This window comes from Montipora capricornis, chromosome 13 (genome assembly GCF_036669925.1).
Source record: "Montipora capricornis isolate CH-2021 chromosome 13, ASM3666992v2, whole genome shotgun sequence".
In the NCBI taxonomy this organism is placed as follows: Eukaryota; Metazoa; Cnidaria; class Anthozoa; order Scleractinia; family Acroporidae; genus Montipora; species Montipora capricornis.
This window is the reverse complement of record NC_090895.1, coordinates 39,047,617-39,065,116: the sequence shown is the minus strand read 5'-3', so window position 1 is coordinate 39,065,116 and position 17,500 is coordinate 39,047,617. Positions and strand designations below refer to the sequence as shown.

Sequence of the window (17,500 nt, the reverse complement as noted above, 5' to 3'; positions counted from 1 at the left end):
TCAAAAATAGCTAATCACATACATGTCTAGATGGTTTTCACATTCTGTCATTGCTGCCATGTTGGTGGACAAAAACAGGAGATCTCTCATTAGCTCCTTTTGGTCAAACATCCACCAGCAATTGTACATTGCAGCAGTGTTATCTGTATCTCTAGAGATTGGTTGCAAACCAGTCCTATTGCTAGATGTGATTCACTTACCCATTTCACCATAATAATTATTATAACTACAGTGATTCACAGAAGTGAAAAAACAACAATGTTGATTGTAATTTGAACTTAAAAATCACCAAGGTATGAAAGGCACAACAACCTGGGATAAACATTTCACTTGACTTCAAATAACTGACTGCCAAGAGTCTTAAAGATTAATAGGAACAATTCAGGGCAATGAAGTGTACAGGAAAATACAGCACCTGCTTGCTATTGGAAAAATGTCTTGTTTCGTAATCTTCATTCATCGTTATAACTCCCCTGACATTCTCATTTTCAATAAGCTGGAATTAGAATGAAGAAAACTTGTTTTAAATTAATTAAATAATTATTAGAACTATTTTTAAAGATAATTGTCACATACTCCAAAACCAAGCTCTTTCTGACATTAGTTAAAGTGCCCCTGTGACCAAAAAAAATCAATTCTTATTTCTCTTTGGATTTCAAATCTATGTTACCGGTAACTAAACACAAAGCGACCAAAGTTTTAAGCCTTGATTTCAAAAAGACACCTGTCAATTAAGTATGTGTTGTATTATATTGTAATGTACTTTATTGTACCCCTTGCAATGCCCTAGGGGCTAAATCATTGTGAGAGACAAGTTATAGTTTTTTCTTGTAGGTTGAAGGTTTAAATCCTGCAAAGGAGCTTTTAGATTTTTTCTGACAGTAGTCTATCCCGTATTAGCATTGAAAAATTTATAATCTCTTCAAGTTGCAAAACTGTCTTCCAAGAGTAGAATCAAGTTCCATTCCTTGATTTGACTCACAATGATTAGACCTGTTGCAAGGCAATGTTACGCAGTCTAGGTAATGTTGCATGCATACAACGTGTCTTGCTCTTGGATTGTGGGAAACGCTACCAAACAAGATTGCAAAAACTCATTGTGTTGTCCAGTCAAAACATTCTCTGAGTCATTGACTAAAAAGGAAAGAAATACTTGGAGCTATGGTCATATTTACTCCCAAGGGAAATTAAATCAGAGCAGTGTGACAGTCCACTTGAGGGGTGCATGGGGTGGGGGGGGGGGGGGGTGCATTTATGCATTTATACCCTTGGTCAGAGTGGATTGAGCAATTGTGAGTAGTTTTAATGGTTTATGCCATTGGTGAAACAAGTGACATGAATACATGAGTAAATTTCCAAGTAAGTTTAGTGGACACCACGATTCTTGGGGACAAGAAAAATGGGTACACTTCATGACTCTTATCAAAGTTGGAATGCATCTTAAGGCGCTGTTACACAGTGCAATTTTTCATGCAACTTGGCTCGCAACACCACTGTGAGACAAGTTGCACGAATCATTGCCCAATGTAACATACCATGCAACGGCCAAAACATTGCGAGACCAGTTGCAGAAAACGTTGCAACAGTTGCAACAAATTTTTTTAAACATTGCACAGTGTAACATCTGTCCTGCAACTTGTGTCGCAACAGTTTGCGGCACCAGCCAATGAAATGCTCCCTTAACCTCATGTGATCATCGAAACGAGACAAGTTGCATGAAATACTGCACAGTGTAACAGCACCTTTAAGCTAACAAATCTTTTGAGGTTTGTAACAGCCCTTGTCTCCCCTTTACCTTTCTCCCCTCCCCCCACACCCTCCCCCCCACCCCTCTTCATTAATTCTTTGCATTGGTTGATACACTTACTTCCTTTGTCTGGCTTTTGAAAGGCAATGCTCCCAAGATCACATTACTGTCTATTCGATCATACCACCTCTTTGTTGAGCTCTCTGTAGCTATACCCCATAATAAAGAGGGATAGAAGGCTATTCTTGCGAAAATCGGTGAGCTCAGCATCACTCAAACTTCGGCCATAGTTCTTCAGAAATGCCCATAAATTATCCTTATAGACTGGGAACGACAATAACGTCATACAGCACCAGTCTCTCTCATTAAAATTCCTTGATCCTTTACAAAAACAAGCCCAAGCCGAAAAAGAATCGGACGGAAATACGAGGAAAGTACACGGATCTTTTAAAACTGAAAAAGGAAGGGAAAGGAGAAGGTATTCGACTACTTTAGGCAAGAGTGCGTTAGCTTGAATTGCGTGACTAGTTTTAAATTTCATTGAGTCGTCGCGTGACATGCATGCCACGGGGCACTTTGCAGAATTCTGAAAGATCAGCAAAACTGGAATAATTTTTCCCGCAGAAACATTTGTTTGACCCAATCAGAACAAGATCCACAGTTCAGTGCATGTAGACAAGTCGCTGCCTTTTGCCGTAGCTATGGTGGATTCAGAAGCTGAAAAGAAGCGACTTTCCTTCAAAGATGCTTTGGTAAATAAATACAGCCAGGATGAAAATGAAGAACTTTGTTTTATTCAGAAAATACACATAAGTGGTTCTCCTAAGCACAAAGGTAATAACAAAAGTAACCAACACTGTGTTGCAATATTGTTGGTTAATCAAGATTTTAAAACTAAGCACGTATATTTATTTTTAAGAGAAATGAGAAATAGGTAAGCTGACCTTTGTCACACAATGTTGCAACATACTGAAAATGACCTGTAACGAGTGTCTACTTACCTTAGTAAGGAAACAAACTGCTCTGCTAAAGAGGAAGCTGCAATTGAAGCCCTGGCCTGACGGAAACTGAGGATCTACAAGACTGTTGTTTCAGGTCTAGGGCGAACTTGGGACTCAGTTGTTCATCAGTGAAGCAGGGACTTTTAGTCTTGACCTTTGGATTAGACTCACCTGTTTGGTTCTAACCTTCTAGTAGGCACTGGGCAAATTGACCGGCTGTGTGCACTCTTTAACCATGATTTTTCCTGGCTGTTTTCATCTTTCTCTGTCTTAACTGTATCATATAAAAACATTAAATTTGCCCACCTTCCAATTCTGATGACCTCTGGAGCAAAATCTTAATGAAGTTGTAAAAACTTCCATTACGGTTCATTGTAACAAAGATTTGTGAATGAAAGAAATTTATAACCTGCACTTCAAAATATACATGTCTTTCATTCAGTGAGTCCTTGACGGGAACAAATGAGGACCAATGAGCCCAATAAATTGACCTTCTCTCAATTGTGTGGCTTCATAGCTCAGTTGGTAGAGCATTGCACCGGCATCGCAGAGGTCATGGGTTCGAATCCCATTGAAGCCACCTGAATTTTGCAGGAGTCTACAATAAGAGACATTATTATACATTGGTGTCACCAGCTCGATTTTGATTGGCTATAAGCGGGCAGCTAATTCTTGCTTCATACCTACAAACAATAGATTTTATATATGTAGAATTGACGTCATACCTACAGACAATAGTTTTATGCATGCAGAAGTGACATCACCTGACACACTAACCAGCAGTTTGATCAGTTTTGTCATGGCGGAGCTCAGCTAAGGAATATGCATAATAAAACAATTATTGAATTCGGTTTTCGCATGTTAGCGATAATTATCAAGGCCTCAGTTTGTGTTATCCGCCTCAGCCTTCGGCTTCAGCAGATGACACAAACTTTGGCCTTGATAATTATCGCTAACATGCTCAACCTCATCCAATAATTGTTAAATCATTGCACAAACTGTCCAGATGAGTGCAAGGATCACTTCTCCATTTCAAAGCTTAAAGTTTGTGAACAGGCAATTCAAGCGTTAGCCCTACTTCAGCCCTTATGTCTGAGATTGAAAGCATTAGCAAAAATGTGCTAAACACTTTGAATAATCTGGAGATAATCTCTATACGAAAAAAGAAGAGTTAAGGACAGTGCCTACTATTGTTATTGTGCATATGTTCTGCCCATCTTCAGATACTCAGATTTCCTAACGGTGAATTTTGCTTACTAATGCAGGGATATTTTTGCATGGTTTAAAACTATGCAGATAAAGTAGATCTTAGTAAGTACACTTGGTATCCAAAAAGAAAATTGGGGGTAACCATGCATTCTTTAGAGATAATTAGATAATTCAAAGAACACCATACATTGCTGTGTATTTTAAAGCAGTTTACAAATATTATTCATGAATTATCCTTGAAAAATGCCTGGTTACTCCCAATTTTCTTTTTGGATTTCAATAAGTTACACTTGGGAAGATCTACCTTTCCTGCATAATCATAAATCGGGGCAAAAATACCTTGGAATTACTAGGCACCGTCCTTAATAGGAAATTTGCCACAATTCGTCTGAAAACTTATTTTTTTAAGGTGATTCTTAAAATTTGCAGGTTCATTTGGCCAATCAGAACATTTCCACAAAAGAATCCTCACCCTTGATGCCTGTGGTATAAACTGCGCTGGAGCTGATGGAGAAATTGCATCAACTTGCCCAAATATTGAAGAACTGGATTTGGCAAAGAATGACCTTTCTGATTTTCATGAGGTTAGGGAAAAATTTGAACCCAGTTTGGAAATTATTTAACCCATTGACTCCTGAGAGTAACACTTAATAAATTTTACTCTGTCTAATGCCAGACAATTTTACTCTTCAATGGGGGGTTGGGGGGGCATCCTAGGGTGTTTGAGGTGTGATTGGGTTAAATGTAATTTTTATCCCAGACAAAATTGCATGTCTGGATTTATCACTGCTTTTTCCAATGTTTCCATTGCTTTAGCAGATGACCAATAATAATGTATAAAAAGTTGTAACTTTCTTTGTACCTTTATGACAACACTGTTGCATAATTTTGCAACTGGTTGACTCAGTTAACTAAAGGTGATTTTGATGGTACACTTACATGTCCAACTTCTGCATGAAACAAGCAGTACAACTTGCACACATGGCTTGTTCACGTCTCTTGTATCTTAGGTTGTCCTGCATGTGTCTGATTACTTAATACATGGCACAAATTCGAGTGCAGTCGTGGTGTAACGTAGCCACATGTGAGAAGGTTGTAGGTTCAGATGCAAGACCAACAAATTTACTTTGACCAAGAGTGAATTCTTACCCATTTAAAGGGGCTTTAATGTGGGAAATAATTTATTTCATTGACAATCAACTGTTTCTCCTTGGCCCACAGGTAATAAGAATCATCAGTCAACTTCGTAAACTGGAATTTCTTAACCTAAGTGGAAACTACTTGTCACAGAGGATTGATGACTTGGGTCCATTTGTTGAAGATCATTGTAAAGATGCAATGGTCTCCATAAAGAAACTTGTCCTGAACAATACTTCCATTCCCCTTCAGACTGTTTACTCTCTGCTGAGTTACTTCACAGGGTATGTTTGTGAGACAATACTAACTACTTAAAAAGAGAAAGCGAGGTCAGTTACAGCAAAATCTCAAACTGAGGCCTTGCCATATTGACTGAGTGATAGCGACGTCAATACAGCTACAACTGTAGGCCGAGGCTTGAGATTTTTCTGTAGCCACGGAACAGTTGAGGTTAGGAAGTTGTTTATTATGTGGCCAACAGAATGGTTCAACAGAAGAAAAAACTAATCCATAATCCATAATCGGCCTGTGGGCATTACGGGAGAATAACGCCCTAGCGCTTATCTGCTCTTGGCTAATCAGAGCGCACATTATATTGGCCAGAAACACTAGCCATGTAGGAAAAATTATTAATATGCAAACTTAATTTAATTCCAAAGCCAAAACTGGCACTTCTCCTTGTTTTATTGATGTTTACTTGGCAGTTGATTCTTGAGAATTTTCACTAACTTGACAAAATTTACCTTCAAGTTACATGGTAACAAAATGAATTCATTTGTCTTGAAAGTAATTATACATAATTTACTACGTTCCTGATTTGTGTAGTTTCAAATGATGGATGAACTGATCTATAGGCACATTACTACATGTAGATGTGATCACTTCTGCTTGCTAACTATGAAGCCATATTATAAACAACTTATTAATCTCGAACATTTGGTCTGAATTGAAAATCTCAACCTTGGTCTTGCAGACGTATAAACCTTGCTATCACTCGGTCCATAAGGAAAGGCCTTAGTTAGGAGATTTTACTATGACTATGTACAGTGTACCTCATTCTCAGTCAATTATTAATTAAAGTAGTTTAGTAAACCACTGTGATCATCATCGTCATCATAAATTTGAATGTTATGTGGTTCTCTTAGTTATCAAAATGGGATATAATATTAGTATTCATGCATGCACTGCTTTGAACAGCTCTGGGCCTAATCCAGGATTAGGGTAAACATTTGTTTCATGTTTTCAACTTTTTGGTGAAATAATTTTTTGTTTTTCAAGATTGAACAGCATTTGGGAGCAGAGAAATAGACTCCTCATTGACAAGTGGTTAATTTTTAATCTGGGATTAGGGTTAATCGGCTTTTGAACAACCAGGCCCAGTTTGTTATGTGCATCTTTCAGTTAGCTGCTGGTTTGAGCAGAATATCCGACTGTTGTCACTGTCAAAATAAACTATTTAGGTAGAGCTAAAATGTGTATAGTTCCGAATGAATTGTGGTAATTAATGAAGGATACTGTCAATCATACGTGTAGAATGGTAACTTAAAACTTTTTCAGTCAATTGGCAGATAACCCAAAGAGTAAATAATAATATTAAATAAGTATTATACTAAAACAGTGGATAGCGTACGTTGAAGGCGTACTCTGACTGGCTACTCAAACTCTGATGATCCTTAGCAACTCATGTGGGATTTGCGCCCAAAAATACTGCAATCAATACAATAAATTATTATTGTTGCAGGCATAAATGAGTTTAATAAAATCATCTTTTACCTGCTGTATTTATTTATCTCACTGTTTTAGTATATACTAAAACAACAAAACAACTACGGTATTCACTTCTGTGTCAATGGCTAATGATGGATATTTACTGAGCCGCAAAGCGGTGAGGTAAATATCCACCACGAGCCACCTCCACTGAGGTGAATAGTTGTTAATTAATCATGATGGTAGCAACTTTATCCACTAGGAGTTAGTGCATTTCCAATCTACGACTGATTTGACCTTAACCAGTGGTGGCTGAAATAATGAAATTCAAAAGAACGAGACCTCAATGTTCATTTTTATTCTTTCAGGGTACAAGACCTATACCTGAGTCTAAATGGCTACAATACTGTCCCAAGCACACCTGAACAATATCCAAATATACAAAACTTGGCCATCAACAAGCATGAAGTAACACAATGGGATGAGATTGGAAAACTTGGTTTTGTTTTCCCTCAGTTGACAGCATTGTGGATGTCAGAGTGTCCTTTAGAAAATATTGTTCCTTCAGAGATACCGCTACAGTTTCCAAGACTAAAGTATTTGAGTCTCAATGATACTCTTTTGAACACCTGGGAAGATATTGATGCCCTGAAGCAATTTCCAGCTCTAACAGATGTAAGTCTCATGGGGATTCCCCTATTAACAGAGTATTCTGATCCAGTCAAGCGCCAGCTGCTCATTGCAAGACTTCCTAACATACAAAAGCTCAACAAGACTATAGTGACAGAAGAAGAAAGGGAGGATGCCGAGAGGTTCTTCATTCGTCACCACATGGATGATGACAATCCACCTTCAAGACACCTTGAACTAGTTGAAACACATGGAATGTTAGATCGACTGGCTGAAGTCAACTTGAAACCTAAAGAGACTGCCATGATCTCTTTCATATTTGATGACCAGCCTCTTTTCAAGAGAGAAATAAACCTAATGCAAACAACAATAAGTTTGAAAAAATATTTGAGTGAATCCATAGGTATTCCTCCCCCAGGATTCAGGATTCTGTATCATGATGTAGACTTTTGCTTTGGTCTTGAAGAAATGGTTCATGGCGCTCGGAAGCTTTACAGATACAATATGAAGGACGGCGATGAAATCCATGTGTGGAGCCGTTAAGAAAATAATGTAATAATTATTACCCAGCAGGTAGGGCTTTCTTTGTGTCAGTCTTTACTACATGTATGTATTAAAGCCATTCGCTTGTCTAGTATTTGTGTTGTTGTTTTCACATGTTAGAAAAAAGAGACCTGAAGGCTTTTTTCTGAAGTACTGTTCACAAACAAAAGAGCAAAGATGTTTGACACAAAAAGTCAAAAGCCTTTTCTAAAAAGGTAGGCAAGGTAAAGGTTAAGTCTGCTAAGAGCCTACAAGGCCCATCAGGCCGGCCCTTTTCTCCGGTTTCTGTAGAGTAAAGAGAGTAAAGTGTCTTGCTCAAGAATACAACACAATGTCCCTGGCCAGGACTCGAACCCGGACCACTCGATCCGGAGTGAAGCATACAAACCATGAGACCACTGCGTCTCTTAAAAAGGTAGTCAGAAAATAATGCATTCAAATGTAAATATATGTTTCTTGTTTTGTTCATGAAGTCATTCAGGTACGGATGTTAAAGTTCATTTTATGGTGGTTTATAAAGTCTTCAGCTAGTGCTGCTTCTTTTCACTGATAAGATTACATACACAGTGTAATGATAATTCCCTTTCATAAAAAGGGAAAAAAATTAATGGTAACTATGTGATAAACTTTTTAACAGGTATTTGTGAACATGTAACAGCTTTTTTTAACTAAAGGTTAAATGACTTGTATTGTTAGTGAAATCTTGTACTTGGAAAACTATAAGACTTTTCAACTGTACTTCGTACATTAGTACAAATCATTTTAGATGCTGTCACATTCCAGATTAGGTTTTCCCACATTTCTTTCCAATCAAATAATCAGCTAATAATAAAGATTAAGTGTTTTTGAATCTGTACATGCATATGTGACTCGTGATTTGTGAAAAATAGTCATTTCAGGTGTCTGCTCTCTTGAAGAATCCCCAAATTGGCCAAATCTAATATTTTGCTGCTGCGAACAGTTGTTAATCCAGTGCTCACAGGATTATGGTGGAGGCAGCCGCATGGCTGGGCACCCTTGAGATTTAAGAAAGAACCCAACCCAAACTAAACAGATTATCTGGCGACCATTCGTACAGCTGTATATACATGTACATGTAGTATCTCAAATTCCTGAAAGGTAGGTAAGCGCTTTCTGAGCCAATGACCCAAAGTGTAAAGTATCTTGCCCAAGAACACAACACAATGTCCCCAGCCAGGATCCGAACCCGGACCACTCGCTCCAGAATCGAGCACACTAACCATGAGGCCACCACGTCTTCCTGAAACTGTTTTTAAATTATTAATTTGTTATTGACTGATGCACTTGGAAACAATATCCAAAAATGTCTGCTCAATAGGTACAGTAGTCCAAGTGGAGAGCTCATTGGGGAGCAACCATACTTATCTCACAGGAGCTTGCCAGAGTTTTGGGGGCACTCTCAAAACACTTTTAATGTAATGTACATGTAAGTTCAACTACGAGTAGGAGTCTTTTATTCCAAGCAGGTGCAGCAGCACCTCAAAACCCCCAGAATGCCAGTGCCCACACTGAAAACTCATACTTGTTTTCTAACTCTTAATCCAATAGAAAGGTTGCCATTAATAACAATGGAACGCTAGCTTCTCTGCATTCCAATACACAACCAATGCAAAAATGTTTCTATCAAAACAAGGTCACTGGAAGCCTTGCTTCCATTCACAGGCCAGGTAACTCAGCCAAATAATATTGTAAACACCAAGATGATACATTGGCCACTTGGACTTGAAAATACATCATTCAGAATTTCTTTGAAGTCTTTTTACCAGGATAAATAACACTTGTCAGCTAATGTCAGTCATTGTTACCTGAAAAACAAGACCACAGGATTTAATATGAAAAACAGTCCCAAGTTTATATCAGGAAGGCTGAAACAATACCTGAAATGATGATTATGGCCAAGATTACTAGTTTGGCAGATTTAACCGATTCATCAGATATGATGAAGAGAGAAAAAAAGTGAACTCTTTTGGGTTCATCCACAAATCTCCTGCACGTGGAACAAATTTCGAGGTCTCACACGGGTCACAAATATTAAGTACAATATAACAATATTATTGTTGAAGGTTACAGCATTTTGAGGAACCATGCCTCTTTCATTTTGTCTGCTAAATTTCTATTTTGGGAATAAAAAATATGCAATTGCTATATGAAAGTCTGCAAGGGTTGATTACTGAAAGGGGCGGGATGCTTGACAAGAAGAAGAAAGAATTTAACTCACATCTACGTTTCAATTTCATTTGCTTGGTGGAAAAGCTTGAGCCATTACAGCACTATAACACACATTTTCCAAAGAAATAATTTTATGCCGTAAAATCAACTCAAACTAATGTGATGGTAATTTTGAAAATCTCCAAATTAAATGAAAAGGAAAAAATCTCCAAATTTAGTGGATACATGTGTAGTTTCAGTAATAATAAGTATTATTTGAACAACGATCATCCACAAAGACAAAACCATTCTATCACCTCATTGGGAGTATCGGTACACTGCATTTCACTTTCTTGTCTACTCTTGGACTTTTTCTTGCCTTTCTTCTGGAAATTACTTTGGAAGGTCTTTATTGATCCACGCCCAAAGCATATTGTCTTTGGCAACCTATGATTTTAACAACACGATCAACTGGCTGTGTGATGATCAACAGCCTTTAATGATACTGCTAGTAAGTTGATCAACACAAAAAAGCCTGACACTCTAACCAACTGAGCTATGAAGCCACTGATGTTGGGAGCTGGTCACTGGCATCGCAAGGTCACGGGTTCAAACCCCGTTGAAGTCCTGAATTGTCCAGGCTTCGCTATATGCAATTGCTAAAACTGTGTTCATAACTGCGAGGATCATAGCTTTACTTGATTTCATATCCGCAGTTCAATATAAGATTCATTTCATACATCATTTTGTTCATTCATTTATCATCATGAGAACATTAATTTTGAGCCGACAAATGACCAGCTTCCAATATCAGTGCTTTCATAGCTCTGATGGTTAGCGCCTTGCACTGGCATTGCGAGGTCATGGGTTCAAACCTCATTGAAGAACTGAATAACTATTCTGCAATAAAAAATGGGGGTCACCAATTTCATTTTCATATGAGATATAAGCAAATAAAGATGAAATATAGGGTGCTTATGGAAAGCTTTCATGTTTCCATGGTAACCTATTGCATCACATTGTCTCTTTAGTTATTAAAAAGTAGTGAAACTGGTTCCAGGTACCTAAGTTGACCAGATGTGTTAGGTGTGTTAATATTATAATATTGGCAATGAACATTGTCTCCTCTGAGGAAATCAATATAGTTTGTAACCATTAACTAAAATTAATAACCTTTGTTTGGATTTTGGGAGGACTGAAACTGGTTCAACTTGCTGTACTGTTGAAGTATCCATTTGCTCCTCATCTGTAGGCTTGATACTGGAATACAATTTGGTGCAAATTTAAATAATTGTCTGAGAGCCATCAATATCTAAGGCATCATAACTACAAAGGTTTGCATTTTTTAAAAAGATGACAACATTTTTTAATTTAGACGTTACGAACATCATTGTTATCAAATGAAACCATGTTGTCTCGCAGTGATGAGCGCAAATTTCTATTGCGTCGAGAAGCCTGAAAATTTTTCAGGACTTCAAAAAAAAATAAAAAATTTTCAGGCTTCTCGACGCAATAGAAATTTGCGCTCATCACTGCGAGACAACATGGTTTCATTTGATTTCATACCCGCAGTGCAATATATGCTGTATTTCATATATATCTTTCACTCAAACATCATTGTTAGTTATGAAGTGTTTAAAAAACTGTTAGGACTGTATAAGAACTAAGCAAAACATCCATAATTACAGTATAACTATGATGAAGTGACAGAAAATTGATAAAATGATATTTCAACTCGTGAGTTACAGAGTGTTTGGAAAAATAAAAACCATAATTATTTGAAACTTTACAACAAGGTGAAGCATGCCTTGGGTAATTAACTGAGATCACACAGGGAAAACAAACAAATGCATGGAAAAAAAATAAAGCCTAAAGAGTAAGTGTCAGGTTGATGTGACGAACTTGTTGATTTAACATTAACTGAGAAAGGCCCAATTTACTTTCTGCTCTCTCGATCAATTAATAACTCAACGAAAAACTATGTCCCATTAAAGGTTTCTTTCAATTTTTGTGTGTTACTGTACATACAAAATACACCCTCAATCCGGCCACCCCTGTTTATGGGGATAAACCTGGATTATGATGATCGTGATGATGAATCTTAGATCCCCCTGTTATTTGATGCTGCAGGGTAGAAACGGGTGTTTCACACTCGCCTAAATTACAGTACTTTTAAATATTAGTCAAGAGTGAGAAACAGCTGAGAAATTTACTGTTTTCCCTTCGTACTGTACAAGTCATGTAGACACTTGAAAGTTTTAATTAATAGGGACAGTCCTATTACATTGTACATGTACATGGTTAGGGTTGACAGGGAAATCAATATGGATAGTGCAATGGAGAGAGGACTTCCCTCCAGGCTGGTATTTTTTACAGGTCACAGGTCATTGTTTTACCAGTACAGAAAGTACCCTAAAACATGCATTCATAAAAGCTAACCTTAGGCCTAAAAACTTTTGTTTGGGCTTATTTAAGCCTAAGGTTAGCCTTTATGCATGTTTAGGATACTTTTTGTATTGGTAAAATAGTGACCTGTGACCTTTAAAATATACCAGCCTGACTCCCCTCCCACCAATAAGGTCCAAGTTCGATTCACAGACTTGGCGTCACATGCGCGTCGAGTCTGTTGGTTCTCTACTTTACTCTGAGAGGTTTTTCTCCAGGTACTCTGGTTTTCCCCTCTCCTCAAAAGGCAACCTGCGATTTGATATGAGTGTTGATTTGATTTCTGTACAGTGTCCCCAGTTAGTGCCCGGCACAAAACACAGTTGACACTCAACTAAGGGATTAGCAAGAGTTTGCACTTACAAACATTTGACTAAGTTTGATCCAATAATATTATTGCGATTTTCTCATGTTTGGAAGTTTGAATAATACCTGGCCTTGTTTTTTCGCTGTTGTCTGCTTGGGCGATTAAATCTGAAATCTGCCGGATATTTGTGAAAGGACACTAGATGATCCTGTTGAAAAAAATTAATGTAACCATATGCACGTTCAATGGTTTTTCGTACTGCTGCAATAAGGTTACAAATGAATATTATTATTGGAGACACCACATGAGATGATTCAAAGAAGGAAGGATGATGACGATGACCCTGCAGCTGATGAGGACAAAGACAAAATGAGTAATTTTATGATGAAGGTGACAGCAATGATGATGATAATGATACTTGTTCCGCTGAGGAAAGAACCCTTGGAAGGAGAAAGAGAGAGCACGCATGCCCGGTGGTTGCTATGATTCTGGTGAATAGTAAAGATCTGAAAGATGTTCAGGAAGATGCAAAATCTTTACCAAAATTTCTGAGTATCCTTAATTAACCTTGCCAAAGACAATATTGGCAAAAGTCCTCAACTTTATACTTTTTACAATCTCAGCAACTATATTGGCCACATGAGATCAAAACTTCATTGAGATCCTCAAAGATTTTGTCAATGATCTATGAACCACTAACAACATCATTCTATTGCTATGCATACACCTGTAACTAACTCCTCTTCTCCTGTTACTTCACTTCTCCTTCTCTTTTCCTTTGAACTTCTCCTGTGATCTGTATTTACCCATATCAGGTCTTAGGCATTATATAATATCTCACGCAGGATATAATATATGACATGTGAATAATATACACTGACAGTCTGTGTACATGCCTTTCTCTCCTCATCACTTGAAAATCGATCAGGACAACTCTCCACAAGGCATCGGTACTGTCAAAAAAAAATTAGCAGAAACTTCCTTAACCCTTTGACATCCAAACCGGCCTAACCCTAACCTAAACCCTACAGAACAAAACATCTAACATAAAGCCATCTATATCCAACCTTTTGCGAAAAATTTAGCAAGTGAATCACAAACAACTGAGAACGTGTGTCAGACTTGTGTATGAAAAGCAGAGGGCAAACATCAGCACCTAAACTAATCAAACCAGTTCTCTACTAAACCAAGTGTACAATAACTACACTGTAACTGTACAAATATCATGGAATATTTATACTGGTTTTGTGCGTTTTCTGTACAATAAATACGGTTGGATAATATAAAAATATTTCACAAATTATTTGCTGAAGGCAAGGTGAATATTGGTGAATAAAAACCGAGACAGAGTTGAGGTTTTATTCACCGATATTCACCGAGCCTGAGGTGAATAATTGTTTAGTAAAATAATATAATTGCAAAGGTGATTATTTGAAAAATTTGCATTTTCTTTAAAACAGTTAATTTCTTCGTCTGTCACCTCGACAAAAGGGCTTGCAGCCAATCAGGGCAGAGAATTTTCTTGAGGGGGGGGGGGGGGTGGGGTGTACCTTATTAAAACCCATAATTTGGTACCTCTTAGGGGTGAGAACTTTTCATGCCACACCCACAAGACAGGATCTTGGTACCTCTGAGGGGTTCTTTTCAAAATTTTGGACAAGCACCCCCCCGTCCTAAACTAAAAATGGTAATCAAAGCAATTTCAGGACTTGAATGAAAAGAGCTGTTTGAAAATAATTATGAAGATCCTCAACTATTATTTACTTAATTAAATAATAATTGACTTAACCCATTGACTCCCAGGGGTTCCCCATTGATGAGTAAAATCGTCTGGCGTTAGACAGAGTAAAATACTAAGTCTTGCCGGTTTACACAATAACCAGCCAGTTCTACACATCGCTCAATGGGGGCCGGTTCAAGGATAAAACTTGGGTTAAATCTTATAACTTGTACTTTCCTTTTGAGTATCTTCAACCAGTCCAGATAATTAACAATCAACTGTACATAATTATGTTTAATACGTCCTAATTACCAGGTTTTTTCTTGTGGCAATCATGCTGAACAAAGTATCATGATTTTCCAGCATATGTATATCAAGAAGGTGCAAGGATGGAAATGGCCGTTGACAGTGCTGACAGCAGTGACGATGTATGCTGTTGTAGTGAGCTTCGTACCTATGAGGACAAGTAATGAAGGGAGCAAAGAGTCACATCAAAACAAAAAAGGTAACAAACAAATAAATGGTGGGGGATGTTAAGGGCCTTTGCTTGCATTTGCCTAAAATTGCGCATCATCTAGTGTCTTGCAAATTAACATAAGAGATTAAATGAGATTTTACTGCCCCATCGGTAAAATATGGTTAATGGAACGTGACGGTACTAAAAGTGGCTATTCATGTCGCATTAGTTATCTTCGTGTTCTTTGTAGTCGGTTGTTCAAGGTCATAAAATCAATGGTCTTGTTGTAATAAAATGAGGACATGAAGACTTTGTTCCTTGATCTGAGATTATAACGTACAACTGCATTGGCCAAATCTGTTAAGGCCTCATTCATAACTGTTAAAGAGCACGGTAATGCCTACCTGCTACATATTAGTAGAACCTGTACAACTGGCTACTTTAATAGACAGAGTCTAGCTATAAAAGCCTCAGTTAGCTGTCCAAGGTTCACTTGGCAGTTTGTCTTCTATAGTAAACCAACTAGCTGTTTGCAATTTGCTAAAGTTTTTCCCCTCCCTCTCTCCCTTTGGAGATGGGTTGGGTATATCGCTTTGCCTTCATTAAAATTGGGTCACTCCTGCGAGGTGAGGTTAAATCTGCGCAGCAACTTCCCCCAAGCTTGTTGGCTCGTTTGCCTTTGTATATTGCTCGCTAACCAATACTCTTGTCTGATCCAGCACGTGCTGTTTACCACTCAGCTCGTAGTGCTGGGGAGATAAGCAAGGTTGTTTTATATCACACAATCCAGAAGTTGCATAGGCTAACCAGTCGCAAGGCAGTGTTCCCCTCAAAAAATGCCAATACGTCTGTTGTCTTGTTCTATTGCGCCTTGCATTATGCATTAAAGGCTATTAAATTATGTTGATACCAAGGAACAGTGACATTAACTATAAGTATTTCAATGGGGAGGATCAAGAAAAACAGGTTTAACATCTGCAAGCCATAGCCCATTTCATGTCTGCCTTCTCTTCAAAGTGAGTCTTAGTGCGAAGTTTTTGTGATGGTACAGGGTTAGTTCTTAGACTCGCTTTGAAGAGGAGGCAGACATTTAAACTCAAAATGGCTTATTAAAACCACAGGTCACCTCCCAGGCACCTGTCAACACATCACTGAGAAAAACCAGTGCGTGTATACTTACCTCATAATATGGGTGGGAGAGAGGGAAAAGAAGGGCCAGATCAACTCGGATCACTCACCTCAGATAGAGCAAGAAATGTTTTGTAACTTAGCCGAAACTATTCAACGTTTGCACTGATTTCACCAAGGTTACATCAGGGCTAGAGTGATTTCTTGAGGTCATTTTTTTTAAATATCGATTCGAGGCGAGAGATCTGAGTTAATCTGGTCCAACTTTTGTACCTGCCTGAAAAGAAGTACACAAGCAAAAAGCAACTTGAGCCAAAGCACATGGCAATGCTAGTGCAAACCTTGGTGGAGTCCTCATAAATATCCTAGGCAAAACCGCTTCATCGGCTTGATTTTTACTTTGTCTAAATTATTTTTTGATAGCCTCATATTGCAAACAATGGTTTCATTGCTCAATGTCAACTGTCACTGCACCAGAACAGGTGCATGGATCGCATTCAGTGTGATGAGCTGATTTTGAATCGCTCTGCTGATGTCTATTTTCAACAGTCCATCAACTGTCACTGTCATTGATGCCATTAAAAATTGAAACCAGTGAATGAAAGTTGAAATTCAGAGTTAGAATAATAATAATAATAATAATAATAATAATAATAATAATAATAATACTAATAATAATAATAATCGCAAAGAGAGTATAAAATGTGGTGGGATGATAAGGTAGGCGGAGTTATTCGTTGGAGGCTCTGGCAGAATTTCGACATCCCATGCGATGTCAAGTGATATGATCATGATCCTGAAGGAGTTATAGAAAACGATCAAGTAAAGGTGTTATGGGACTTCCAAATTCAAACAGACCATCAAATTGAGCATAATAGACCTGATGTAGTTGTTCTTGATAAGATAGAAAGATCATGCTATGTGATAGATATCGCATGCCCTTTTGATACAAGAATGCTGGAAAAAGAACAACTTTGAAGAGAAAATGGAAAAATACCAAGAATTAAAAGAGAGATTGGGAAAACCTGGAGCTGCCGAAAAGTAATTGTCGTACCAATTATTGTCATTGTGGCACTGGGGATGTTCAGCAAAAATTGGAAAACATCGTTGAAGAAAATTGGACTAGATTGCACGTTATTACTACGAAAAGCCTCCTTGTTGGGAAAGGCAAGAATCTTGAGAAGAACACTAGACTCCTAAGGCGATAGGTCGTGGCTTTATGCCTACTTTACAAACCACGTTAACAACATATCGTGTGAATGAACGAAATACATGTAATAACAATAAGAAGACCAGACAT

At 37.9% G+C, this 17,500-nt stretch overlaps 3 protein-coding genes and 1 non-coding gene across 7 annotated transcripts in view; 2 read left to right on the top strand and 2 right to left on the bottom strand.

Moving 5' to 3' along the window:
- LOC138030039 (phosphatidylglycerophosphatase and protein-tyrosine phosphatase 1-like) overlaps positions 1–2,055 on the bottom strand; it is a 4,613-nt gene extending 2,558 nt beyond the window's left edge. Inside the window, exons 1-2 of the mRNA XM_068877900.1 lie at positions 1,868–2,055; positions 416–496 (exon numbers count right to left, since the gene is read on the bottom strand). Of these exons, the coding sequence (XP_068734001.1) occupies positions 416–496; positions 1,868–2,017 (231 nt within the window). The 5' untranslated portion in view covers positions 2,018–2,055. The remainder of the gene's footprint in view (positions 1–415; positions 497–1,867) is intronic.
- Positions 2,056–2,122: 67 nt separating this feature from the next.
- Positions 2,123–8,830, top strand: LOC138030036 (tubulin-specific chaperone cofactor E-like protein). 3 transcript variants are annotated; one of them, XM_068877897.1, is made up of 5 exons: positions 2,123–2,225; positions 2,372–2,581; positions 4,387–4,541; positions 5,179–5,378; positions 7,170–8,830. In XM_068877897.1, exons 2-5 carry the CDS (start codon positions 2,449–2,451, stop codon positions 7,972–7,974), a joined length of 1,293 nt encoding a protein of 430 aa, XP_068733998.1. In that variant the 5' UTR covers positions 2,123–2,225; positions 2,372–2,448; the 3' UTR covers positions 7,975–8,830. The 3 variants fall into 3 exon arrangements, with proteins under 3 accessions (XP_068733998.1, XP_068733999.1, XP_068733997.1); XM_068877898.1 differs by having other exon boundaries at positions 2,134–2,242; XM_068877896.1 differs by having other exon boundaries at positions 2,190–2,581.
- Trnaa-ggc (transfer RNA alanine (anticodon GGC)) lies at positions 3,256–3,328 on the top strand. The gene has a single exon. It is a non-coding gene; the product is annotated as a tRNA-Ala (tRNA).
- LOC138030037 (zinc finger protein 511-like) overlaps positions 8,419–17,500 on the bottom strand; it is a 12,253-nt gene continuing 3,171 nt past the window's right edge. Inside the window, exons 4-9 of one of the 2 annotated variants that reach the window (XR_011128022.1) lie at positions 14,928–15,069; positions 13,792–13,848; positions 13,021–13,103; positions 11,297–11,403; positions 10,461–10,618; positions 8,419–9,800 (exon numbers count right to left, since the gene is read on the bottom strand). Coding sequence is in view for 1 of the 2 variants with exons in the window: in XM_068877899.1 (XP_068734000.1) it covers positions 9,777–9,800; positions 10,461–10,590; positions 11,317–11,403; positions 13,021–13,103; positions 13,792–13,848; positions 14,928–15,069 (523 nt within the window). In the remaining variant the exon portion in view is untranslated. The remainder of the gene's footprint in view (positions 9,801–10,460; positions 10,619–11,296; positions 11,404–13,020; positions 13,104–13,791; positions 13,849–14,927; positions 15,070–17,500) is intronic. The other variant, XM_068877899.1, reaches the window with a different exon arrangement.

Bases quoted from the DNA above. Each gene is read 5' to 3' on its own strand.
- LOC138030036 (XM_068877897.1), top strand. From the start codon at position 2,449: ATGGTGGATTCAGAAGCTGAAAAGAAGCGACTTTCCTTCAAAGATGCT. The intron at 2,582-4,386 runs GTAATAACAAAA...TAAAATTTGCAG, and splicing joins TGGTTCTCCTAAGCACAAAG to GTTCATTTGGCCAATCAGAA. The intron at 4,542-5,178 runs GTTAGGGAAAAA...CTTGGCCCACAG, and splicing joins ACCTTTCTGATTTTCATGAG to GTAATAAGAATCATCAGTCA.